This window comes from Urocampus carinirostris, chromosome 2 (genome assembly GCF_059441175.1).
Source record: "Urocampus carinirostris isolate Australia breed hairy pipefish chromosome 2, RoL_Ucar_1.0, whole genome shotgun sequence".
Taxonomy (NCBI): domain Eukaryota; kingdom Metazoa; phylum Chordata; class Actinopteri; order Syngnathiformes; family Syngnathidae; genus Urocampus; species Urocampus carinirostris.
The window spans coordinates 11,168,898-11,196,014 of NC_142350.1; the positions used below are offsets into that span (position 1 = coordinate 11,168,898).

The 27,117-nt window shown below is 40.7% G+C and overlaps 2 protein-coding genes across 2 annotated transcripts; one reads left to right on the forward strand and one right to left on the reverse strand.

Annotated features, from left to right (window-relative positions):
• Positions 1-907: 907 nt before the first annotated feature.
• cdca5 (cell division cycle associated 5) lies at positions 908-4,453 on the reverse strand. The gene is made up of 2 exons (XM_088328884.1): positions 3,654-4,453; positions 908-2,809 (listed from the first exon to the last, which is right to left on the reverse strand). Exons 1-2 carry the CDS (start codon positions 4,131-4,133, stop codon positions 2,327-2,329), a joined length of 963 nt encoding a protein of 320 aa, XP_088185010.1. The 5' UTR covers positions 4,134-4,453; the 3' UTR covers positions 908-2,326.
• Positions 4,299-27,117, forward strand: psmb2 (proteasome 20S subunit beta 2). Its single transcript, XM_088328885.1, has 6 exons — positions 4,299-4,518; positions 8,841-8,963; positions 9,049-9,119; positions 26,566-26,728; positions 26,804-26,853; positions 26,923-27,117. The coding sequence occupies exons 1-6, from the start codon at positions 4,428-4,430 to the stop codon at positions 27,019-27,021; spliced, it is 597 nt and encodes a 198-aa protein (XP_088185011.1). The 5' UTR covers positions 4,299-4,427; the 3' UTR covers positions 27,022-27,117.

Here is a 27,117-nt window from a genome sequence, read left to right on the forward strand (position 1 = left end):
GAAGGGGGATTACCACATGTGAGGTCCTTTCTCAAGGTTTTTCTTTTTTCCTCACACTGAGGTTTTTGAGTTGTTCCTTGCCCGCATGCTGGTTTAAGAGCAGGTAATTGTACAATTTTGTAATTGTAATCCTGTGCAGTCCTTTGAGACATTTTTGTGATTGTGGGCTATATAAATATATGTGACTTGACTTGAAAGGCGCGGCATTGAGGCCGACAGGGACCTCGGACAGCTCGGCGCCAAATCTTCCCGGAAACCCCATTCGAGGCACAGCAATGTGTTAGGTTCAAGTCCCCAACATTTTTAATAAAACGCTCTGAAATAAAAGAAGACATAGAGAATCGGTTATTTAGAATTAGTTACTTTATTAATCATCATTATGAGAGCCCCGGAGATCGAGCTGTTACGAATCTCCTCCTCGCTTGCTCTGCTCGCTCGCTGGGCTCTGAAGACGTCTCCGAAACCTCCCTTCTAATATTCAGGTTCTTGGAGAAAAACAACTTGAGTTATGGGCATGAACAGGTCAGGGTGTATCCATTGGTATCTGAGACAAAAGACAGGCTGCACATCAAAAACAACTCATGGCCTTGAAGAGCAGCTTACAGGCTGAGATCTCTTCAAAATGTCTGAGAACACATATAACATATTAAATGTCAACTGTAGGATAAATATAACTATACAATCCTAACACAATGGCCACGGCGGGCGTGGCTGTGGTTCGAGTGGGCAGGAGAGGTGACGGCGCGGCCGGAGAAGTGACCCCAATTTACGCTGGTGTGAGCATCCGCTGGGTCCAAAACTGGCTGGAACGTTCTGTCACGAAGCGGAGCGGGAAACAGGAAAAAAGGACCCATTCGCGTAGACGTACTCACAATTTATTGGAGGAAGGATGAGGAGGGTGCGCACACTCGATCCGGCAATCGATGGTCGCGGAGTGGATTAGAAATCCAAACAAAAGACAAGTTGTCAAAAAACAAACGGATCAGACCAAAAACAAAACAGGATCAAATACGGGCAGATTCACAGTACTAGGCATTTAACAGGTTTTAACAGAAGTCTCACGGAGTTTAACCAGGTTTAACAAAAGTTCCAGCAACGCACAGTACAAAGGAGCGCGCTTAAGTACTCCAAGAGCAATCAGTCCAATGCGTCTCTGCTGGTGTCAAGGAGCGGGGCCAGCTGGGCGCCATGATAACCGTGCAGGACATGACAGAATGGTATTAAAACGTATTTAAATCCGATGAAATTTCACATACGTCTGCATAAAATCTCCATCAAATCTGTCCTGATCTTTGTCAAGAACATAGATGGGAAAAAACTGCTTTAAATAAAACAACTTAAACATTTAAGTTTGCGTATTTTATGAAAATAAGCGGTGGGTATGAGTAACCAAACCCTTGCCAAATTTTCACCAATTTAAGTCATGTTTGATTTTATGCAAATATTTTAAACAATCCAAAAGGTTGGCATAATTTTTCCTACCCCTGTGCCAGCACTATCCATCCATTATCTGCACAACCTAACCTCTGAAGGGACTCGGGGGTGCCAGAGTCCATCCCAGCTATCTTCGGGCAGTGGGAAGGGGACACCCTGAACTGGTTGCCAGCCAATCGCACGGCACACTGAGACAGACAACTCACTCCCTCATTCACACCTAGGGGCAATTTGGACCGGCCAATTAACTTGACATGCATGTTTTGGAATGTGGGAGGAAACCGGGGTACTGTAAAATGTTTAAGAGAGCTTTTGAGTTTTATTCAAATTTATAATAAGTGTTAGTTTCTTTTTGCATTACTACAAATGTTATTTCGTCAATTATCAAGCTTTTACAGCAAATGAATGCCAGCTCCTAATATTGGTGATCGGCAGACTCTTAATACTAATAATCGTTATCAGCACTAAAAAAACTCATAGCAGATGATCCCTAGCAACTATCATTGTAATATCATAAAAAAAAGGCAGCTATTGGGGCCGATACTGATTCCAGGTATCGATAATCACCTGTCCCTACTAAAAGTCCTGCAAAATTGGAATCTTGATTCAATAAATAAATAAAAAAAAAAAACTTAATTTGGAGACATTGGGACTGAAAATGAAAGACATTTGGAGCGAAAATAAAAAGTTTATTATACTGTACATCGTTTAACCCTAAATCACCCATTTTGACATATAGCTTCTGCCGGAATTCACACAGGAACAAGTTAGAAGAAATGACAATAAGCAATATAAATTGGGGTGAAAACAAAAAGGTTTGCACTTGAAACCTGACTGTCAGAACACAACACAGATTTGTCCCGTTCGGTGGTTGTCCGTCCTCACGTTTCCTCTACTCAACAACTAACTCAAACAACTCAGCCTCCTGGAACTCAGCGTTCAACTTGGCCGAGAGCTGCTCCACCTCTGTGGCGTTGATCTGCTGAACCTTCTTCCGATACCTCCTCTTCTTTGCCAAGGTGACCCCCGGGATGCTGAGGTCCATGGTGCAATCCTCGCCGTCCAGGACAAAGGAACCGGGTCGGAACGCTGTACTCGAAACCTCCAGATCCACTTGCGATTGGCCAGCTCTGCGTCTCACCTCAGGGGTCTGCAGCATCCTGAACCCGAAGAGATCCTCTCGATCTTTGGGGCTGTTGAAGGAGTTGTCGCTGATCCTGGTGTATGAGCGACGAACTTTCTGAGACCACACCACGTCTCGTGGATCCAACGGCTTTTGAGGTTCAGGCTGGACCGGTGTTGTTGGTGCAAGAATCGGTGATGGAATGGTAGGCCTCATCTTGACTTGTTGCCCCCTTGTAGGTGCTGGAGGTGCCTTAAAACAAGGACAAAAAGGCTCAGAAACACTATCTTCCCCAGGACAATCACCACTCTAAACAAGTGCACAAAACTAAACATATACATCTCGCAACTTATTTGAAAATTTCGTTGGGTGCTAATGGTATTGCACTAGATCCATAGACAGATTGGTGGAAGGTCTGCAGTCATCCGTTGTGGTCAAGAAGGAGCTGAGCCAAAAGGAAAATATCTAAATTTACGTTTTTACTATCACCGATGGTCACGAACTTTGGGTCATGGCCGAAAGAACAAGATCCTGGACATAAGCGGCTGAAATTAGTTTCCACACAGGCTGGCTAGCCTCAGCCATCGAGTGCACACTCTGTCAGCCGGGAGGTACTTAGTGTAGGGCCGCTGCTCCTCTGCATTGAAAAGAGCCAGCTGAGGTGGCTCAGGTATCTAATAAGGATGCTTTCTGGACGCTTCTCTCGGGAGGTGTTTCAGGCATGTCTTACTGGCAGGAGGCCAGAGGTCGATCCAGGACTAACTGGCCAGACAATGTCGCTAGACTGGCCTGGGAATGCCTTGGGATCCTGTCGATTGAACTGGCCGTGGATACGGAGGTCTAGGCTTCCCTGCTGAGTCTACTGCCCCAGCAACCGTACCTCAGAAAAGTGGTAAATAATGGAGGGGTGGGTCAGTCCCTAGGCACGATGTTGCAAATATTTTTGGCCATATATCCTGACAATCTTTTCTTACTCTTAAGATTATTTATGAGATGTTCCGTATCTAATCTAGTTGCACAATGTTTCACCACGTTGGTATCAATGACAATAAAGACAATTTAACTTCTATTGCTTCCTATAGAAGGAGCGACTTACTGGACGCGACCACGCCGGGTCTCGTGGATCTTCGACCGGGTGCTGCGGTTTAACCTGGACCGGTGTCGTTGGTGCAAGGATCGGGGAGGGCATGGTGGCCTTCTTCTTTGCACTGGAAGAGCGACGTACTTTGTGCAACAACGCCGCATATCGTGGATCCTCCACCGACTGCAGCGTTTTAGGCTGAACCGGTTTCGATGGTGCAAGGATCGGTGAGAGTGTGGCAGGCTTCCGATCGCTCCTCCGAACGGAACCAGGGCCTGGAATCGTCACCTCTGATTTCCTCGGCGTGTTTTCTTTGTTGTGCGCAGATGCAGAAGTTATTTTCTTGGGTGCTATTTTCCTCACCGTTATAAACTTCTTGACAGGAATGTTACAATCAGGCGCCTTGTTGTTTCTTTCGTTGTCTACAACAGGAGACGTCAGACGAGGGGAGCGTCTCCGCTGCGAGGTGTCGTTTACTTGATCCTCACCCGACATATTTTTATGGCTTCGTAGTGTTCGTCCTTTAAATCAGTCCCCCGTCAGATTAAAAACAAAGGAAAAACAATATACTTTTTAGAGTTAAAAAATGAACAGCATTTCCAGTTGAGGTTGAAAAGTCCGCTCAAAATGCCCGCCCGAGTCGCGTGAATTTTACGCAATTCCGTTTCCGGTGACGTATAACTCCGCGTCTCCTTCTCTTTACTTTTGCTGTGTAATCTAACCAAGCGAAACTGCAGCGCGTTTTTCATATTTGACACATTTTAATTAAACTATTTCTCGCTGTACGGGATGGAATATCTAATCGGGATACAAGGACCAGATTTTGTCCTCGTCGCTGCTGATAATGTCGCAATCAACAGCTTTATGCAGCTCAAACGAGGTAAGTGACAATGTGTTAGCTTAGCATGGTCTGTTTTAAAAGTGTCATAACGTTGATATTGTGAGATGCCGAACGTCATGAAGTAAATTTGATTTTTTTTTTATATGACTCGCTTCTTTGTAATTAATGTTCTCACAATCGTAAAAAATCTACAGTTAGAATACAATATTCACGTTAATGAATTAGTTTAGATAACTCGCAAGACTCCAAACCAGGGAACTCCAACGCAGTCCCCGCGGGCACCAGGGTGCCCTGTAAGAACAGCTGAGATGGCTTCGAACCTCTTCTGAAATTAGATCACCCGCCCTGGGTTATTGTGATTCTGTAGTAAAACGATTTTTTTGTTTAGTTCTGGACTGACTACTCAAACATATTCTTAATACTTAACCTTGTAACAACTTACTAATAATATCTGTTAATATTCTAGAAATGCATATCAAACTGGGTGCCCGATGGGCTTATTAACAAAAACTAGTTCTCAGCTTGAAAAAGGTTGGAGACCCCTGCCCTAAACCATGGGTCACCACCATGGTACCTGTGGGCACCAGGTAACCCCCCTGGGAAAACTTGGATAGTCCACGGACCGGTTCTGACAAGGGCTTACCAACAGTGATGGTCATTGGGATTTTCTATGAGAACTCATTGAAATGATAGGTGTCGTTATCCCGACTTCCATTACTTTCAACCTGGTAGTTAAATAATATTAATCACGACAGAGTGACAACATAGTTATAACACGAGAAATATAAGATTGGTGGCCCTTCACAATAATAAATAACCAAAAAGTAACTTTCAGCTTTAAAGCGGTTGTTGGAAAAGAAAAGCAGGGGAAAAAAATAGTTTTGAAGTCTAAACATTTACAGATTCAAGTCTGTACCAAATTAATATAACATTTCAAGTTCACATTTAACCCCTCAAAGTGAAAGGGAAAGTATTTGTTTATGGTCAAAGTCCCAGTGAGAAATATTTGACTGTTAGATTGCACTGTATTGTCTAATGCGAACAAAAACCAGTGCAAAGAGTACTGCAAGATAACAGTCAAACATGGCAGCAACTTGTAGTTAGGGATTCCACTATGTAAAAGAAATACAGATGATTGTTTCTAAAAATGAACATTGGCGTGATTGTTCATGTATTTTTGCCTGGTGAATGGTCTGCATTTTATAGCGCTTCTCAAATCACTAATGTCCTCCCACGCAAAGCGCTTTACAATGTGCTTCACAGTTATCCATTCACACACACGCTCACACATCGATAGTTGCGTCAGCCATGGAAGAAACTTACCTGCATATCAAGTGCATTAGGTGTTCAGTGTAATTTTCAAGTCAACGTTTTTTTGTTGTTTTTATATCACTATTTGGCACTAAATATTACACATTGTCCCTTTAAGTCCCACTCAGCTTTTCTTTTTTTTTTTTTTTTTTTAAAGATTTCATTTTGGAGCCAAATCGGGTCTGGCCTGTTTTAAACTTGTTGTAGTCAAAAATTCACCTTTAAAATTTGGTTGTGTTTAGCTATTACACCAAGGACCAAATTTAGTGTGAAAATAGTCGTCGTCGTGTTAAATTTGTCCGATGTTGTTTTTTTTTAAAGACGTCTTTTCATTGAGTTGGGTAAAACTCTGTTTAACCGCACGAAGACGTATTTTTGACACTATCATGGCTTCTTTTGAATATGTTTTCAAACATGTTTTGCTCTTCTAGTACTGCAGAATATTTTTACCTCCAACACGGCGCAATAACGCGATTGGAAACTGAATATTGCCAGCAATCGGATTATGTAAACACATGTAATGGTCAAGTCAAGTCAAGTCATTTTTATTTGTATAGCCCTAAATCACGAAGAGTCTCAAAGGGCTTCACAGATTGTTACACTATAATGGTCTGCTTAAGGTTTTAGTACAACTGTGAGTTTTGTAATTTATAATGGTTGGGTTAGTCCTTTGAGTCTCCGATTGCTTGTGCAATTATACACATTCAAGTAATCAGATTGCTTGTGCGCATGTGCAGTTTCTCCCATCCGGGATATTTTTATGACACAAAGCACTGTTGCAGTACAGAGACGCCAACTTCGTTGGGGTATTTCTATCCCCCACTGCGAAAATGCTACAGTTTCAAACATCCGTAATTAAAAGATGCAACCTTTGTATCCATCCATATTAGAGGTCGATTATCGGCCAGGTTGATTATTGGAACTGATATTTGGGAATTTGACGTATATTGGTATCGGCATATTTATTCATTTGACGTGCCGATTATTAAGCACATCACCGCGCAACTACTGAGCCTTTCTCTCCTGCTTTATGTCTTTGACGCTACACACCTTGCGCCTTCTGATTGGATAAGTGACCGGGGGCGGAGCCACTGAAGCAGGAAGCTGCCTGTACTGGCCACAGTCTACTTTAGCGAAAGTTAGGGCTGTCGCGAATGTTTTTTCATACTCACGAATATGAAAAATATCCACGAATATTTTTCTAATTTGCGATTTCTGTACTGTCTTTTTTTCTCCCCGCCCCTTTTGTGACCACCCTTGACTGAAATGTCTTATACGTGCAGCGACGCACACGCATAAGCGGAGAACACCAGCGTCTCACTCCCTTCTGACTCGGATTTTCCTATTCTTCTAAGCGTTGCTCTTCTGATAGAATGAGTGTTGTGATTGTCGTCTGTATAATTTGTTCATTAAGAAATATTGATTGTCGTGAATAAAACGAAAAAAACCCCAATTGTTTTTACATAATTAGGGCTCATTGCAGAGCCCTATAAAAGTTTTATTTGAATTTATTACAAATATTATTTTGTTTCATTTGCATTTTAGACAAATTCCTGCGTAAATTTAAGCTTTTAGAGCAAATGAATATCGGCTCCAAATATCGGCTCTCGTCCTCCTTCTAATACTAATAATCGGTATGGGTATCAGCCCTGAAAAACATTGGTCGATCATTAATCCATATATACCTGGGGTTGGGAACCTTTTTGACCCAAAAAGCCATAAAAGCCAATGATATTTATTTATTTTGGAAAAGGCGAGAACTGCACCATATATGTTCATAAAAAAGACAAAAGCTTATTATTCTGCACATTTTTTCCACTGTGTGATGTTTGATGATTTTTACTAAAATTTGTGAAATAATAAAAATAATGCCGGAGTCTGTGTCCCATATAAATATAGGACTTAAAAATGGTCTCCGTCCTGCAGTCACTTAAGAGTGTTGAGGCTCATTTAGTCATTTTTGTCCTAAATAATGGTTTCCAAACAAGGTGCGAGCTAAGTTCTCATGTAAAATTTTCACAAAATATTACAAATGAATATTCCAATGTATTTACTTTGACTGCAGACGGCGCTGAGTGAGGAGTAGGAAGAGTGTGCATGCTCTGTGGAGAGCCCGCCCATTCCTGCCGCTCACCCAAACAAATTGCTTCAAGTACTTTACAAGAGCTTTAGGGTGTTTAAGATTTGTCTGGTAGCTTTTCATCATAAAGTGTCTTAACAATGAAAATAGATTCTTTTAATGAGCTTCCATGTAAAGGTTTATTTAGGTGTTTAGGTGTGACATTTTATCTTCGAGCCATATGTACTCATGAAATGCCATATATGGCTCGCAAGTCATAGGCTTCTGACCCCTGATGTAGAGTGTAAGCAATACTGCTCACTTTTGGAGCATGGAGGAAACTAGCACGGTACTTTGTTGAATTCTGTGAGTGACATTTATGAAATCATCCTTTATTAAAGTTACATTTAGAAACCCAGTGTCTATTTTTGCAAGAATGTCCACTGTTCTTTGCCCTTGTAATCAGAGTATTCACAAACTCCATGTAAACGGGGTCATTCGCTTGTGTCTGCGCATATCATCTCATTAGCTGCAACCGCTTATCCTCAGTAGGGTCGCGGGGGTGCTGGAGCCCATCCCAGCAATCATCGGGCAGTGGGCAGGGGACACCCTGAACTGGTTGCCAGCCAATCGCAGGGCACACGGGGACAGACAACTCACTCGCTCATTCGCACCTAGGGACAATTTGGACCGGCCAATTCACCTGAAATGCATGTTTTTGGAATGTGGGAGGAAACCGGAGTGCCCGGAGGAAACCCACACAAGCACGGGGAGAACATACAAACTCCGCACAGGAAGTCTGGAGCTGGATTTGAACCCACGCAGGAGGTTCCCAAGACATGAACTGTGCCGCACATGCGCTAACCACTGTGCTGCCTGTGTCTGCGCATATAACTGATTAATTCGGATTTATCAAAAAAATGAATTTTTAGTTTCCAATCTGATTAATACCCGCATGTAAACATAGTCAATTCCTTTTGTTTGGTTTCAGACGATGACAAGATGTTCAAACTAAGCGAAAAGATCCTGCTGCTCTGTGTGGGAGAGGCAGGAGACACAGTGCAGTTTGCAGAGTACATCCAGAAGAACGTTCAGCTCTACAAAATGAGAAACGGTAGGTACCTCAAATTGCATTTTAAATCTATTTATCAATCAAATCTTGGTCGAGGTTAACTTTTTTTAAATGTTTGGTTGTGCAGGCTATGAACTCAGTCCAGCAGCTGCTGCAAACCTCACGAGAAAGAACCTCGCAGAGTACCTTCGAAGCAGGGTGAATACTCAATGAAAATACTTATTTGATTCTGTTTCTAGCAGTGATGTGCAGGTAATTGTGTAAAGCTTTTTTACAATTCATTGATTGATTGACATTTTTATAGTTTTTCTCTGTTCATCAAATACAACGTTGAATTAATTTGGGAATTTGAATCAACTTGGAAAAGGCGTATGACAGAGTTCATAGAGAGGCTTTGTGGCAGGTGAAGGTAATGTATGGAGTAGGTGGAAGGTTGTTGGAAGCATTGAGGAGTTTTTAAGTGAACAACAGAGCACGTGTAAAAGTAGGGAGTGAGACAAGTGTGTGGTTCCCTGTGTTGACTGGTGTGAGACAGGCGTGTGTGATGTCACGATGGCTGTTTAATGTGTACATGGATGGTGTGGTGAGAGAGGTGAATGCAAGAGTATTTGGCAGAGGTGTAGAGATGATGGATAACAGTGTGGCAGGTAAGTCGTTTGTTGTTTGCAGATGACACAGCGCTTGTGGCTGATTCTGAGGAAACATTGAGATGGTTGGTAATGGAGTTTGGAAGAGTGTGTAATAGGCGTAAGTTATGTGTGAATGTTGATGAAGTGTTCACGTGATGGAGTGGGCATGGCATTAGAAATCAGGTTGCATGGACAGGTGCTGAAAGAAGTTGAAAGCTTTAGGTACTAGGGTTGTCATGTGGCTGCAGTTGGTGGAATGGAGTGCGAGGTATTGCATGGAGTGAATCAAGGAAGCAAGGTTTTGGGTGCTCTGAGGTGAGTGATGACCAACAAGAGTGTGAGTATGGAGTGGCAAGATTGAATAGATTGTGAGAGACAGAACTGGAGTAATAGTGGAACTGAGCAAGGGTGTGGATAAGAGAGTACTGGGTTGGTTTGGACACATGGAGAGGATGGATGAGGAGGAAGAGGATCTACAGAGCAGAAGTAAATGGAAGGAGACCAAGATTAAGGCCGTGATTGACGTCGATGGATGGTGTTATGAGTGAACTGCAGGAAAGAGGTCTAAATGTAGTGGAAGCTAGAGCTCTTGTTGGTGGTAGGAATAAGTGGAGAGGTGTTGTGAAAGGATAGTGGGATGTTTGGACGCGTTCTAAGGGATGGGCAGGGCACCTGTATTATGCGGCAGGGGTAAACCAATGAAAGCTGTCGGGCCCTGCTGTTGAACAGAAGAGTGTGTTGTGTCACCCTGACCCGAGTGGCATGGTCGCTTTCTTGTGTCCCTATTCATCTGGAAGGATGAAAGCATGACCAACTTGGGTGCAGAGGTGCTTAACTTGTTTGGGTGTTTGGGCATTTGGGTTGGCTATGGGCCAAAAAAATTTGTGTGTGTTTTTTGCTACTCTTTCCCCTTTTTTTATTTTCTTTGTTTTTGTATGTGTTTGTCTTGCTGTCGGTCACCCCTCTCAAGGGATATGACCAGGGTAGATAGATAGATAGATAGATAGATAGATGTCTTTTCTTCTAAAGTTTTTCAGTTTATTTCGTCACAGAAAATAGGTTCCATCAGCCTTCTATAAATTTAATCTACTATGTATTTAAATTAATTATAATTCGAAAATTATCTTAAAAACATAGCTTTCAATTATAGAGGCTTTCACAAAATTGCAAAGTCTCCTAGTTGCTGATAATAGGTGTGACAGCGACTTATAGTAACTTATTTGCAACAATGTTGACCTTATTTGGCAATGCCAGTGCTGGAGAGGCGTATCTTGCCCAGACGGGATAATTTACCAAATTAACTATTTGGCAACACTTAACGAGCAGGAAAGTTGCAGCTATTGGCACTCAGTCTAACATTATTATTTGTCTAGAAAAACACAAATGCCGTTCTGTCGTAAAACTGGTAATTCCAAATCCTAAAAGCTAGGAATTAATGCAATACTTTATGTTGTGATTTTTGGATCGGGATTCAATGTTGAGGTTTTAAAATATTGACCTTAGGGCCCGGTCACACAGCCGTTTGCGTCTGTATTGCGGGTAAAATTTTGCGTTTTTTTTTTTTTTTGCCCGTGGTTGCCCGCGATGGAAACTGCGCAAAATTGTCCAACCCGCTGTTCATCGGTGGTATGCCCGCAAAACAGACGCCGGCGACTGTTCCGCTTTCTCATCGCGTCATTTCCGCGTCATTTTCTCGTGTGGACCACGGGTATAAAAGCTCCCGAGCCGGTCTTGTGCCCAAATCCGACTCTTGCGCAAAATCCCCCCCCTCGCGTGAACGCGCATTCTGCTGCGATCGCTTTTGTTGGAAGCGTGCATTGACGTTGGTGACTTTTTCATCCGCGTTAACAAACGCATTTTGTAGAATACAATCACACTTTATTGTTTAAATAAACGCGTTATATAGACTAGGATCTCCCAATTGTTATAATTAGCTCACTTTATTGTTTTAATAAGCGTTTTATATAGAATACGATCGCTTTTGTTGGAAGCGCAGCAGAATGCGCGTTCACGCCAGGGTGGGAGGATTTTATATACGGTGTGCATTACCGTTCGATTACGTTCACAACAAAAACAAAGACGGAATGGTTTAAGTTGTATTACATTCCCAACAAATGCAAGACGAAGTGGTTTTGGTTATATGTTCGCCATTACATTCCCTAAAAGTGATATAAAAGTGAGATAAAACGAGGTAAAAGTGGTTGTAGTAGCGAGGGGATGCAAATCTCGGCAGGGATGCATTTCTCGGCATAACACCGGGCTGTAGAAATCATAACCGCTCAAGACACAGTCCCGTGAAGATCAAAATTTCAAGCTATGGCACCGAAGAAGCCAATGTTATTATTGTAATCGTTTTTCATTTTGATTTTATTATCTTGTTATGAAATGAAAATAAATGTCAAGAAATAAAAATGGATTAAGACGAGGTCACTACGGTGACGGGGATCCATGTCCACCCCTTGACGTCTCGAGCACAACTGACATGTGCTCGGCAAATCGCGCTGTATATACGCGGAGAAAGGCGTTTGACCGTCACACGCGTAACACGCTAATTTCACGTAATAACACCGCGATACAGGCGCAGAACATTCTATTACCGTGCTCCACCCACGATTACCCGCTGAAATTTCCTGTCCTACCCATGTGTAACCACACCCTGGCCGCGGCCAGAGCACGTCGTTCCGCGTCATTTCCGCGTCATCATTTGAGCAGCTCAAAACTTTTTTGCGCGGCCAACCGCGTGTGAATTTCCGACCGCGAGTAAAGCACTGCTCTATCTCGTCTATATGGCGGTCTCAAAGCGTCCAACAGCACCCAACAGCGTCTGCTTCACGGTCAGAAAATAGAAGTCAAAAGCTAATTTCCTGTTGAATCCTGTGTTTTATACTATATTTAGCGCTTTTTTTTTTCCTCGATATTAGTCAATCAGATTATTCCCGCGTCATTTCCGCGTCATTACCTCGTGTGCCGCCCGCGGTTAACACGTGCTCAAAGATTTGAGCAGCTCAAAACTTTTTTGCGCGGCCAACCGCGTGTGAATTTCCTAACGCGAGTAAAGCACTGCTGTATCTCGTCTATATGGCGGTCTCAAAGCGTCCAACAGCGCCCAACAGCGTCTGCTTCACGGTCAGAAATTTCTGGCCGTGATTCAGCCTCGATACGCCCGTGAAAGGCTGTGTACCCGTGCTCTAAAGTGTTGAGCAGCGCAAAACCTTTTCGCGCTGCCAACCGCGCGTGAATTTCCGACCGCGTGTTAAGCACTGCTGTATCTCGTCTGTATGGCGATCTCAAAGCGTCCAATAGCGTCCACCTCACAGGCAGAAATTTCTGGCCGTGATTCAGCCGCAAACGGCTGTGTGACCGGGCCCTTAAATGTTTTTGCACAATGTTAGTTTAGAATTCAATGACTCTAGGCAGTATTTATTTTCTGCTAAGCAAGGTCTAGCACACAGGTGCCAAACAGACGGCCCGCGGGCCAGATCAGGCCCGCTAAGGGATTGAATCCGGCCCGCTAAGGGATTGAATCCAGCCCGCTAAGGGATTGAATCCGGCCCGCGAGACAACACTCAGAGAAGCGCAAGAGAAAACAAGCTGCAGGTCGAAATATGTTAACTTGATGTTGCCAAAGCCAGGTGCCTCTCACAAAGACACTGTACTTGTATTTATTTATTTTTTTCTCTCGCTCTCGCTCACTCGCTTGCTCTTTTCCACCCCTTTTCTCCCTCTCTGTCTCTGTCTCTTTCACTCTCTGTGTCTCTCATTTTCTCTTCCTTTGTTGCTTTTTGTCTCTTTCTCTCTCTGTCTCTTTTCACCTCTTTTGCTCTAACTTCCTTTTTTCCTTTTCTCTCCTTCTGTCTTTCTATTTCTCCTTGGATTTCTTTCTTCCTCTCCCTTTCTTTTCCCCCTCTCTCACGACTTTTTATCTTTTGTTTCTCACGCTCTCTCCCTCTCTCTTTTTTTCTTTCTTTTTCCCCGCCCTCTCTCCTTTTCCCTCCCTCTTTCTCTTATTTCTTTTATCTCTCTTTTGCTTTCTCTTTAATCTACTAGTCCGGCCCCCGACAGAATGTTTGTTCTATCGTGTGGCCCCCGAGTTAAAATGAGTTTGACACTCCTGGTCTAGCAAATGCTACTAGCTTGGTGACTTTGGGGTAGGGCGCCCAACCGGAGACTGTGAGGCTGCCGTGTTCGCGCTTCGGCCGAGTCATACCTAAGACTTACTACATTGGTACCCGTTGCCTCCGTGTTGGGCTTTGGTATTAGGGATGAGAATTAGGGGGTTTGGTCACCTAATGATTCCCGACGACAGGTGTTGCGACTCATCAGTTGGGTAGAACTATCGTTGCACGTTTTCCTTACACAGTTGCATGTGTGTGTATGTGAGCCGACCCCTGATTCATCGAGGATAAGGGGAGGAAAAAGAAGAAGGTTTAGCAGCAGCTCTATATTTGAACTGCATTTGTTACTTTACACTCCTAGGGCTGCGCTGTATGAACAGCAAAACACCAGGAGGGCAAAAAAGAACTACCAAAGACAGAGATACTAGAGGAAAGCGATACCCTTATTGCAAAAATACGATTTTCCTTCAAACTTGTGAGAAATGAATGGCAACATTTTTATCTTCATTACGATTTTCATTCCCTGATCCTACATCACTGTAATCACAAATGCTCTTTGAATAAAGGTTTGTATCAACACTGATACCAATTGGTATTAAATGTTGCACTTCCTTAGTCAGCAAAATACCACCTGTGTCTTGGTTTGCACCTGGAAAAACATTAGCAATATATATTGGTATTCTATAAGGACACACACAAACTCACAACTAAGTCCATTCAAAGCCATTTTGGTTCTTACTTAGTCTAGTGGCACAGGTTATTTTTAAAAAACAGTCAGATCATTTGCAGATGTCATGACGCTCGTACTAATTTGTTTGGAGTCGTGCAGCTGCTTCCCTTCACAATAGCAGAAGGGTGATAATAATTACAAAAAACAATTAGTGCGGCCGGGATGGGAATGTGGGACACATCGAGCCGTGGACGGGTGCGGCGTTGCGGGAGAAGGGGGAGTGTTGTGGTTGTCCCAGCTGGGGTCGATCTATTCTCTGTAGACTCTCAACTGTACAGAATAGAGTGTGAGAACCAGTCGGCGTCAATGTACACATGACTTTAAATTCTTCCCATTCAAACACTTGCATTCTAACATGGAAGAGTGTCATTCAATGTTTTTTTTCCTATGCTCCGCCAGCATTAAGCCTAATTTGAATCCTATATACGTCGTTACGAGACTATGATCTGTTTGGGATGGGTGTTCGACCACTGACTTTTTTGAGTACTGAAATTTTTTTCCCATTAAAAATAATAATATTTTATACATTCCTATTTAGTGCAAAATACCTTAAATATGAATAAAACGTGTACCTTAACAACAATAATGATTCCAATGTGGACATAATAAATTCTTAACAAAGTAACAAAAAATATATTATACCATTTTAACCCATTCACTCTACCTTTGAGCAGCATTTTGATTTCGGACATTTGTACACAGTTCTTGTATTACTTAATAATTTGCTTCTTCAACTTGATCGTTGTTTTCCCCTTATTGTCAACTTTTAGGGGACCAAAAGAAAGCAATACTGTAATTCCTTTTTTATCCAATAATAGGGACCAGAATCCGAACAATGGGCAAAAAGCGCCTACGTTTCCCCCCTATTTTTAACATATGTTCTGTAGGCCACCATCGAGTAATAGTCGACTGGGGATAAATGATCGCGGCCACACGGTGCTGTTTGTTCTAGGAGGAAAAAACAGGAAAAAAGATCCAACATGCATGACGCAAATTTGCTCTGCTGGCTCCTGCTCTAAGTAACAGTCAACTAGGGATAACTGATGGTGGCCCAAGAAGTGTAGTTCACTTTAGGTGGCCAAAAATGCTTGAACACCCCAAACCAGTAAAAAAAATTCACTCTGCCAGGTCCTGCTCTCAGCAATAGTTGACCAACGATAATGGATTGCGGCCACAATCGTTGAATAAAAGTTGTTATACAACATGATTATTTTTTTTTTTAAATAGGGGTGTCATTAATATGAAATATGTAGCTAGTAGTCCTTAAAATCTATTAACCAAAATTTGATCAGAATTAAATACTACAATTCCTCATTTATTGCTGTTAATGGGGACCAGAATTCCCCGCGATACGTAAATATCCGCAAAATAAATATCCAATAAAAAATGGACTCTGCTGGCTCCTGCTCTGATTGTGAATAATTGATCGCTGCCGCAACCTTGAATTTCCTTTTAGGCCGGCAAGAGCAGCACGCCTCCCAATAAAGGTCCGCTTTGCCAATCCTCTCTCAAAGCAATATGTGATTGAGGATAATGGATCACAGGTGCAGGAATGCAGTTCACATTTTTGTGGACAAAACTGCAAAATTGAGCCGCCAAGCCTGATAAAAAGTGCCCTCTGCCAGATCCCGCTTGCAGCAATAGGCGACAAGGGATAATGGATTGCGGCATATCTTTTTACCTGCGATTCACTTAGGCCACAATGTACATTAGCACTGAGGTGACTAATTACAGTAAAACGCGCCAAATCACAAATAAATTCTGAACACATATTGTTGGAAGGGCTGCTCATCTCAATCTGATGTGTTCAGGTTTTTTCAAGTTCCTAATTTTTGTTTGAACAATGCAGTGAAAATTACTCACATTTTGGGGTTGAACTCTGATTTGTTCAGATATACTAGTTTGAGTATCAAGGTATCACTGTATAATGGGCAGACGAAAACAAGACTAACTATAACCTAAAAAGAAGGCTGAAATGATTTTCACACAAAAAAAGTTTTCAGGATCATTTGTATTTATTTAAGCTAAGAAAACATTGAGAAAAAGACACATTTTTATTCATATCTCGTCGATTGCTGCGAGGGAAGAGGAGTACTAAAACCCAATCCAAAGCATTTTTTTCCTGTACTTTCCTCCAGCTATGTTTCACTAACCTCCGGAGTATCCTGACATCTGCAATTTTTATTTTCCTTTAGTCCATCTCGAGTGTAAGGCCCTTTAGATCTGAGACATCAATATTTCCCAATCAATTTTCTTTCACTCTAATACTGGCTGTGTAATATTTTATGAAAAGAAAAAAGGTAGGCTCTTCTATTTTTCTACTCCGCATCTGCCAAAATCGTTCACTGCACTAACGAACTTTGTGTTTGAGTATCGATTTATATAAAGCTCTCTGAAGGACTTCTAACCTTTTGTTTAGTTGATGCCTGGGAAGCTGTCCCAGATATTTAAGAATTGGTCAATTAATTTGATGAAATCACAGCAGATTCAAACGCGAGGATTTTTCTAGATAATGATTTGTTTTGTTTCCCAATTTTGATTCCCAAACCCCCCCTAAAAATGATCACTGCTCTTCCAGCATCTCTAAAGCCTTAGGTTAAAAACTGCTGGCTGATAAATTAATCAGTGCTATATAGTTAATTTGTATAGCCTTATTCCCGCAGGATGTATTGCATGGATGTCATACTCCAGCGACTCTCGAGCACCCGGAGCTCTAGTTAATTCTCGTCAGCAGAGCGTGTCTGAACGGAGAGGGCCTGAATCGGTTTAGGTAGCGTCTCGCGCCCCCCAAAAAATCCAAAACAAAACAACTGGGCCGCATTATTAACCTCTGGAGGACTGAATTTACTCGAGCTCCGGGGAGCAGGGAGAGCAAGAGAGGGCCAAGCAAAGAAAAAATTGGCGGTAAACAAAATCACCGCGGGCCTTGACGAGTTGGCATCAGTAATGAGGAAGGAGAAGTTCAAAGCTGATTGTCGGTCAATCCTGTGTTCTAGAACTTATTTGGAGCTTTTTTTTTTTAGATTTGTGAATCAGATTATAATTCATGTCGATTAATGATACTCAAAACCAGAGAAAATGCCACGAGCATTAGTGACTAGCGAGTCACCTTATTAGGAAAGAGGTCCGAAAATAGTTGTGGGAAACAGGATTCCATGCAGAGAGAAAATAGAAGTCAAAAGCTAATTTCCTGTTGAATCCTGTGTTTTATACTATATATACATTTTTTTTCCTCTATATTAGTCATTCAGATTATTCTCGATGTCATTCCGAAATACGCAAAAAAACGAGAAAACGCAATAGCTAATGCGTCTTGCTTTCCTGACACGGCCATTATATTTAGCAAGTAACGATGCTCAGTAGGAAAAAGGATCACAAATGGTTGTGAGGTACAGGATTCCATACAGAGAGAAATAGAAATTTAAAGCTGACTTTCTGTTAAATCTTGTGTTCTCAAACTTATTTGGAGCTTTTCTTTGGTAGTAGTTGATCACTGGAAGTATGATTAGAATTTGAATCATCTAGTAATTGATATCAACTTTTTGAAACCTTGTATGCAACGAGATTAGACATGGGCACTTCAGGCTAAAACATATAATATAAAGACTTTAAAAAGAGAAACAATTAAAGACTAACAGGATGAATAGGCAAAAAAATAATAATTACATAGTGCTTAAAGAACTAGCCTGTTATAAAAACAATAATAATAGTAATAAATATAATAACGTGACAAAGAAAAATAGTGCAATAACATTTAGCAGCAGCAATGTAAATCACAAGGTACATATATATATATATATATATATATAACAGTTTTGTGCAATAACATATGTATTTTTTTCACTGTTTTATTTGGCAACAACAAAAAGAGAAATGCATCCAAAATAAGTCAGGAGATTTGTGCTACTGATTGGGCTGGTGATGACCCTGGGGAAGAAGCTGTCTCTGAGCCCGTTTGTCCTACTTTTGAGGGACCTGTGGAGCCTACCAGAGGGCAACGAGTCAAAGAGGTGGTGGCCAGTGTGGGAATTGTCCTCTATAATGTAAACAATAATGCCAAACCGAAGAAAGCGCTCAAGCTGATGTGGCCAGCTCAGGTGACCTAGTCTCTAGCGTTAGCAACAAGCGATGCTTATTTGGAAGAGGTCTGAACATATTTATGAGATACAGGAATCCACACAGAAAAAAAAGAAGTTAAAAAGTGTTTTTTTGTCAAAGCCTGCTTTTTATAACTTTTTGGAGCTTTTTTTTTTAAACACTAGTTCATCAGTTCACTAATCATATGCTAAACCGGAGGATGTGAGAATGCTAATTTGTCTAGCTTTGCTGACATGGCCACTAGCATTACGGATTAGCAATACTCATTCAGGTAGAGGTCCGAAAATTGTTCCGAACTACACGATTCAACGCAGTGAGAAAGTAGACGTTCCACGCTATTTTCATATCAAATCCTGCATTTCAGAATTTTGTTTTTGTTTGTTTTTTAAGTAGGTTAACAGATTATTATCAATGTCAGTTAATGATGCTCAAAATCTGAGAATGTGCTGTTAATTCAGCAAGCTTCACTGACAAGAACACACTTGCATTCGCAACACGCAATGCTCATTAGGGAAGAGGTCTGAAAATTGTTGCACATTTGTGAGGTACAGGGTTATGGTAAATGGGACATGGTCTGCATTTATTTAGAGCTTTTCAAGTCAATGAAGACCTCCCAAAGCGCTTACAATGTGCTTCACACTTACCCGTTCTCTCTCACACACACACACACCAATAGCAGCCATGCAAGGCGCCGACCTGCTTATTGGGGGCATTAGGGGTTCCACACAGAGAGAAAATGGAAAACCAAAGTTCTTTTTTTGATGAATCCCGTGTGACCGAGAACTTATTTACAGCTTTTTTTTTTCTCGATAGTAGGTAATATGATTACTATCATTGTCAATTAATGACACAGAAAACTGTAGAAAGTACTGATGTGGCTAGTTTTCCGGGTCACAATATTAGCATTAGCGATGCTTAATAGGAAAAAGTTCCAAAAATGGTTGCAAAATTTTGAGGTGCAGTATTTAACGTGGACAGGTCCAGCAACCCGTTTATAATTTATTTGGAGCTTTTTTCCCCTCAATGGTAGTTAATCATATTTTTATGGACATCATATAACCGGAGGAAGCGCTAATGCTAATTCAGGTACCCTTGCTGACATAGCATTACCCACTACAATGCTCATTAGGTAAGAAAATGGTTGCAGTTTGAGCACTAATCTGGCTAGCTTTTCTGATTTAGCGAATGCTAACGGTCCACGTGGCATTAGCAACCAGTTTTTGTACGTCAATGCATCAAAATGAAGAGTATACGGTTTTCCTCAGATTTGAATACACAATTAACTAAGAGTTGGATTAACAGAGATTAAATATAGCTAATAAACATAAATTGTAGCAAACGAGCATGATGTTAGAATACTTTGGGGAGCTATTGCACAATTTATTTTACGGGATCCCCAAGCAGTGCTCGAAATCTTTAAGGCTGTGGCAACAGTTCGCCCATAAATTTCGTACACAGGCACACAACGGGCACAAATAATTATCTGCACCATATTGCACACAACTCACCGGCTCTCGCACAGATGAACAATTAATACAACAGATTGAGGAGAAAGGCCAATAAAGAGATATGCCCAGGGGCAGGGTGCAAAAAAGGGGGACAGGAGTGGGTGACAAGAATAATGATAGGGATTAGCTTTGAACCTTTGCTTTAGTGCTTGCTAATGTTTCAAAGTATCTTTATTTGGCGTTTGGAAAGGTTGGAATGTTAATAACGCATTAGTCATTGGTGCAGCATTCAGACTCAAGCATACTGCAAAGGGTCTTGTTATTAAGAAGAATTTAAAAATAATTGTATATAACTAGTTCTTTGAAATAACTTTATAACTATTGTAAAAAATATAAAAAACAGTTAAATTTATCTTGGATTTTCTTTTTATTTTGTAGTAACTCGTTTCTCATTTTAATCAATTTTCTGACTTTACTGCATGTAAAAAAAATCAAATTTTACCTGTTTTCTGTTTGTTAACGATCCTTTTCATGTAATGCTAAAAAAATAAGAAAAACAAATCTTTTAAATAAGGATATTTTTTCAGGTAATTTTGGTATTTTATTCTCATATTATTTATTTAATCTTACCACAACAAAAATATTAATATTAATATCATTTTTTATGATGCGCTGCTAGGAATAATTTAAAAAAATACAAAATTTTGTATATATATATTTTAAAAAAGGGAAATAAATCTTATTCAGTAATTATTTCTTCTGTGTTGGTAAATGCCTTTTTAATTGTATTAAGTGCAAAAAAAATCATTCTTCTGTATTATCTCAGATTTTCTTACCTATTTTATTTTTTCATTTTTTTTCATTTTTGGACAGTTGAAATGTTCATTTTCCGAGAGATTTTTTATTTGACTAAAAATCATTTTTTATTTGGACAGATCCCCATGTTCTTACTTGATCATATATACGTTAATCACTTGTGTCACTGGGGTATTTGCAATTTTTCAATTATTATAGTAATAGTGTGTGTTTGTGTCTGATTTTTTTGTGGGGGTGGGGGTTGATGATGCAGATTGTTTGTTAACTTCAAGGTAGGTGTGAGTTCAGGTGTCGGGGTTAACAAGGTGCCTTTGAGGTGACATGGGAAGGTTATTTTCATGCCAGGTCCGTGCTGTTGTTACATTATAACCGGTGGGGCAGGTGCCTGCAAGGGGGTGCAATGCCACAGGGGGTGTTTGCTGGCTCAGAAGAGTCTCGTATAAGCACACGTGCACGGTATTCGGCCCTACCTGCTCCGCATCGTTAGCACTAGCGCTAAAATCCACTCCACAGGGGATGTAACAACCCCCCTAGGTGGTAAATCTAACACCAGGTGAAGAAATAAGCAGGTCAAATACGAGCTAGATTGAAATGACAGCCCAGGTGTTTTTTTTAATTGAGTCGTCTTTATTGATAACAACGTAGTGAAAATTGTTTACGTGATTTTAGACTCTAGGAGGATAAACATGTAATAAAACACTTAAAAGCAAAAAAAAAAGAATAGTGACAAAAAAAGTGGATATTTGATTACAAGACACAGGGTTCGTACGGGTGAATGAAATCCTTGAAAATGCTTAAATTGTAAGGTTTTATCTCAAGGTCTGGAAAGTGCTTGAATTTTGGGTTAAGTGCTTGTAAATGCTTGACATTGTTGCCAGGTTTCTCAACAAGTCTGCTTCAAAATGACGCAGAGAGAGCTCTATGATCGCTTCGCTTTGCCATTGCATTTCTTCATCCCTCGTTATTAACAGCAGCTGGGATTAGTTTGTACAGCACTTTTCATTGAAGCGACATCGCCCCCTACGGATCGCACCCAAGAGGACACCCTGGTACACTTAAACAGGGCACTATGAAATGTGTATCAGTACAAGGATTATGTATCAATATGGATATTTATTATGGGCCATGCAGAAAATGAAGGTAGAATTTCTTAGTGGTAAAATGTAATGGGAAGAACCTCCTGCAACTGAAAATGTAAGCTACACATTACCTGCATTTTACCCAACACCTACTGGACTGTCTCAGAAAATTAGAATATTGTGATAAAGTTCTTTATTTTCTGTAATGCAATTAAAAAAACAAAAATGTCATACATTCTGGATTCATTATACATCAACTGAACTATTTCAAGCCTTTTATTATTTGAATATTTCTGATTTTGGCTTACAGCTGAAAAAAACTCAAAAATCCTATCTCAAAATATTAGAATACCTCCTCAGACCAAGTAAAAAAAATAATTTTATAACAGCAAAACTAAATCAAACATTTGAAAATGTCCATTGATGCACTCAGTACTTGGTTGGGAATCCTTTTGCACGGATTACTGCATCAATCCGGCGTGGCATGGAGGCAATCAGCCTGTGGCATTGCTGAGGTGTTATTGATGCCCAGGATGCTTCGATAGCGGCCTTCAGCTCATTTGCATTTGTAGGTCTGGTGTCTTTCATCTTCTTCTTAACTATACCCCACAAATTCTCGATGGGGTTCAGGTCAGGGGAATTAGCAGGCCAATCAAGGACAGTGATGCCATGGTCAGTGCACCAGTTACTGGTGGTTTTGGCACTGTGGGCGGGTGCCAGATCATGCTGGAAAATGAAATACTCATCTCCATAGAGCTTTTCAGCAGATGGAAGCATGTAGTGCTCTAAAATCTCTTGGTACACAGTTGCATTTACTCTGGACTTGATGAAACACATTGGACCAACACCAGCAGCTGACATGGCTCCCCAAACCATTGCTGACTGTGGGAACTTCACACTGGATTTCAAGCAACTTGGATTTTGCTTTTCTCCAGCCTGGGAATACGGCTATTGTAGCCCATTTCCCGGACACGTCTGTGAACTGTGGCTTTTGATACCTGGACTCCAGCTTCAGCCCACTGTCTTTGAAGCGCCCTCAAATTCTGGAAGCGGCTCTTCTTCACAATTTTGTTAAGGCTGCGGTCATCTCTTTTGGTTGTGCAGCGTTTCCGGCCACATTTTTCCCTTCCAACAGACTTTTTGTGGATATGCTTTGAAACTGCACTCTGTGAACAGCCTGCTCTTTGAGAAATTTCTTTTTGTGTCTTACCCTCCTGATGGAGGGTATCAATGATGGTCCTCTGGACAGCAGTCAGATCAGCAGTGATTTAGTTTACTGAACCAAGCTGAGTGTTTTTAAGGCTCAGGAAACCCTCGCAAGGTGTTTCGAGTTAATTAGATGATTCAGGTGATTAGTTGAATAGCCTACTTCTATACTTTTTCATGATATTCTAACATTTTGAGATAGGATTTTTGAGTTTTCTTAAGCTGTAAGCCAAATTCAGCAATATTAAAATAATAAAAGGCTTGAAATAGTTCAGTTGATGTGTAATGAATCCAGAATGTATGACATTTTTGTTTTTTTAATTGCATTACAGAAAATAAAGAACTTTATCACAATATTCTAATTTTCTGAGACAGTCCAGTATATAGAGTGAGATACTCCTCTAAAAATGTTTATACACATCTTGTTCAGATCCACAAATATTTTCACAATTTACTCAAGTTCTAAAAAACATATCTTATTAAATGCACAAACACAATTAAAAATCGCATATGAAAATCGCAGATATACCTGTCGATTGGCAAAACACATGATTTGTTCCTTCTGTTAATAGTACTGGAGAAATTGAAAAATTGGCCTAGAAAGTCTTTAGAAAGAGCTTGAATTTGGCCATGAAAAAAAGTGTACAAACCTCAGATAGCGCTTGTAAAAATGGCCTCAGTTGTAAGATTTAAGATTCAAAGTGTTTATTGTTATATGCTCAGTAAAGAACCACGATTCTCTACACAATGAATTTCTTACTTTGTTGTCCACAGTTGCCAGCGTAATAAATCTAAGAAACTATATACATGTATACATGACAGAATATTCAAATATCAAAAAGATAAAAATACAAGATTAACCCAAGATGAGTTAAGGCAGTAAGATAAAAAATAAGATAGAACACAGTTGAAAGTGAGTGTAGTGCAAGAATAGTCCAAGTATGGTCCAGTTTAAAGTGTCTGTAGTGCTACCAAACACTAGGGATCTTCCATAGTTTACTATGCCAATCTTTCACAAATTACGAGGATGGGTAGAATTCAAGCAATGTTCCTTTTTGTATTGACAATATTGATTGTTACTTGGTTATTTATCGTGCATTAGTGCCATCTGCTGGAGACTTTTAGTAACAACAGCTTTGATCTGCAGTTTCTTTTTAAGCGAAAACTTTGTTTAGGACTCCTTTATCCTTTCGACTCGGCACTTTTAAATTCTACGTTAAAAAAATCTATCCATTTCGAAATACGATTTTCATTATTTGTCAGCTCTGTAAGCTCTGAGCAGAGAGCATCTGATGATTTTCTGTGCCGTGTTGATGACTCCCTGTATTTTGTGACAAAAAAGAGCACAAAATACCATTTAGGCTTTTAAATGATTTGAATCCTTCGGACTGGGCAGAGAGCAGCCGATCATTTTTTGGGCAGTGTTAATGACTCTTCAATATGTCAAAAGAAGCTTCAAGGTGTTTTGAAGCTTCCCAAATTGTATTTTTTATAATTGAGGAAACAAATTAATAGACTGGAGGGGGAAAAAGAGGCCGGAAGCATGGAAGATGTAATTTCTGAAGATGAAGAAAAACGACTTTAGAAGTTTTTAATGAGCCCTAGCGCGAATCCAGGGCTTGGGGTGTGGCGGGGCGAGTGAGTGAAGAAACCAAGAGGGCGGGGGGTGACAGAAAAGGCAACAGGGGTGCTGACTTCCAGCAGATGTCACACTGCAAGTGAATAACCCCCTCCTCGAATAGACACGCTTGCACATGCACACTTTTCCGCAACAGAAAATTGATCATAATCGTCCAGGGTAAAAGTGATAATAATAATTACTTAATTCACGTTTCACGGATCCTTTAATCGCTAGGGTCATCGAGGCTCCACTTCCTGCGGTGTGTCTTGAGGAATTACAGCCTGGCGTCGCGCATCCTTCTCCAAGCCGGTTGTGCGCTAAGGGTTTGATCTTCTCCATGAAACAGATAGTTGTCAAGTCATGTTTATTTGTGTATCCCTTAATCACAAAGAGTCTCAAAGGGCTGCACAGATTAAAGACGATTGCAAACTACAGACTACTATGACACGATCCCCTCATCTAAAACCTACATGAGGGCAAATAATACACAGAAAATGTCAACATAAAATATGGTTATTCATATGCTATGGAGTAAAAGTGTGATTTAAGCTTAGATTTTAACATTTCAATTGAGGTTGCAGATTGAATCTCAGGGGGGAGAGCAATCCACAGCACCGGGGCCCGGATGGAGAACACTCTCGAACCTGTGGATCTCTTTTTGGCTCTCGGGATCACTAGTAGACCAGCGTTTTCAGAGCGAAGGCACTGGTTTCCATAGTAGCTACTGCACCTTCATCATCTTGTCGCTATTGTTGTTGGTGTAAATCATTCTCCTGCGTGTGAGAATACTGGTACTAGATCCTCAATCTCATGGGGTTGGGGGTGGGGGTTTGATTGGGAATAATTTAATATGGAAACCCCTAATCCCCCATATTTTATATGGAGTAAGCCATCTTGCCATAAATCAATCTCAGCAAATTCAGTAAGAATATTTGATGTCTATTCTTGTCAGTGACATCGAATGAGGTATGAACAAATAATGTCTGAAATTCAGTGCTGCCATATACAAAAGTATTTTAACGGCAAGGTCAATTTCTCCGTTTTGAGTTTCTGAAAAATTCTAGGCAATAGTGCCGAAATATAGCTTTTTTGTAAGAGGGAGTGCAAAATGTGGGCGTGTCTGTAAATTCTCAGTTTGCTGATATTTCAAGCCTAAAGAATAGTGTTATTTTTTTTTAATTGTAGTTTGTGCTGATTTTTTTGCCAAAAATATATACAAATGTATAATTTTCTTTTTCTCTTTTTCAAGCACAACAATCTGGTTTTTTGGGGGTGATTGTACAAAGAAATTTAGAATCCTACAAATTCTATGGGAAAAAAACTTAGTTGTGGTCAAAAGTTTACATACACTTTTGAATAACACAATGTCATGGCTCTCTTGAGTTTCCAGTTATTTCTACAACTCTGATTTTTCTCTGATTGTGTGATTGGAACAGATAGTTCTTTGTCACCAAAAAAAACCTTCATGAGGTTTGGTTATTTTATGACTTTATTATGGGTTAACAGCAAAAGTGATCAAATCTGCTGGGTCACAAACATACATACAGCAGCACTAATATTTGGTAACATGTCCCTTGACCATTTTCACTTCAATTAGGCACTTTTGGTAGCTATATATTTATGGTTGAATCTTTTGACAACTCATTTTTCTTTTTTTCTTTCTTTCAATTATCTATCCTAAAAAGTTCGCACACCCCTACTAATCCGTAATGCACTGCCATGAAATATTCAATTGTAGATTTTTATTGTGATGTCGTCGTTTTAAATTCTCTGCAGGGATCCTTTTGAAAACTGGGGCATTCGCTCGCTAACTAACTCGTCAAAAAATTGTTTTTTTTGGGGGGGAAGTTTATTTTTTTAAGCAACCTTGGATTCTGAGCCACCCCCAACCTTTCTTCTCAGACACCGTATCACGTCAACTTGTTGCTAGCGGGCTACGACGAGGCCGACGGTCCGGGCCTTTACTACATGGATTTCCTGTCCTCGCTGGTCAAGGCCCCATTCGCCGCCCACGGTTACGGCGCCTTCCTCACACTCTCCATCCTCGACCGCTACTACAAACCAGGCGAGCTACAGAAACCTTAGCGTCTTGTTTTTTTCACACTTCATCCATAACCTGTGGTTGTTGTTTTTTTTCCAGATTTGAGCAGAGACGAAGCAGTGGAGCTGTTGAAGAAGTGCATTGAAGAAGTGAGTATCTTCGTATTTCTCTTTCTAATGATATACATGAAGTAACTCACTCCATTCTCCTTCCTCTAGCTGGAAAAGCGCTTCATCCTCAACCTCCCCTCCTTCACCGTCCGTTTGATTGACAAGGAGGGCATCCATGACCTGGAGAAGATCTCTCCCGTCAAGTGACCCTGTTTCGCTACAAGCAAATGGCAACCTTTTTTCTTTTTTTTTTTTATCGCCGACCTCCGTCTTCTTTCTGTTCCAATAAAAAGTGACGCTGTC

What these genes read in the sequence shown, in the direction of transcription:
- cdca5 (XM_088328884.1), bottom strand. Translation starts at nt 4,133, where the DNA reads ATGTCGGGTGAGGATCAAGTAAACGACACCTCGCAGCGGAGACGCTCC. An exon ending in ACCCGGCGTGGTCGCGTCCA is followed by an intron (nt 2,810 to 3,653) that starts GTAAGTCGCTCC and finishes CCTTGTTTTAAG; the next exon opens with GCACCTCCAGCACCTACAAG.
- psmb2 (XM_088328885.1), top strand. Translation starts at nt 4,428, where the DNA reads ATGGAATATCTAATCGGGATACAAGGACCAGATTTTGTCCTCGTCGCT. An exon ending in CTTTATGCAGCTCAAACGAG is followed by an intron (nt 4,519 to 8,840) that starts GTAAGTGACAAT and finishes GTTTGGTTTCAG; the next exon opens with ACGATGACAAGATGTTCAAA. An exon ending in CGACCGCTACTACAAACCAG is followed by an intron (nt 26,729 to 26,803) that starts GCGAGCTACAGA and finishes TTTTTTTTCCAG; the next exon opens with ATTTGAGCAGAGACGAAGCA.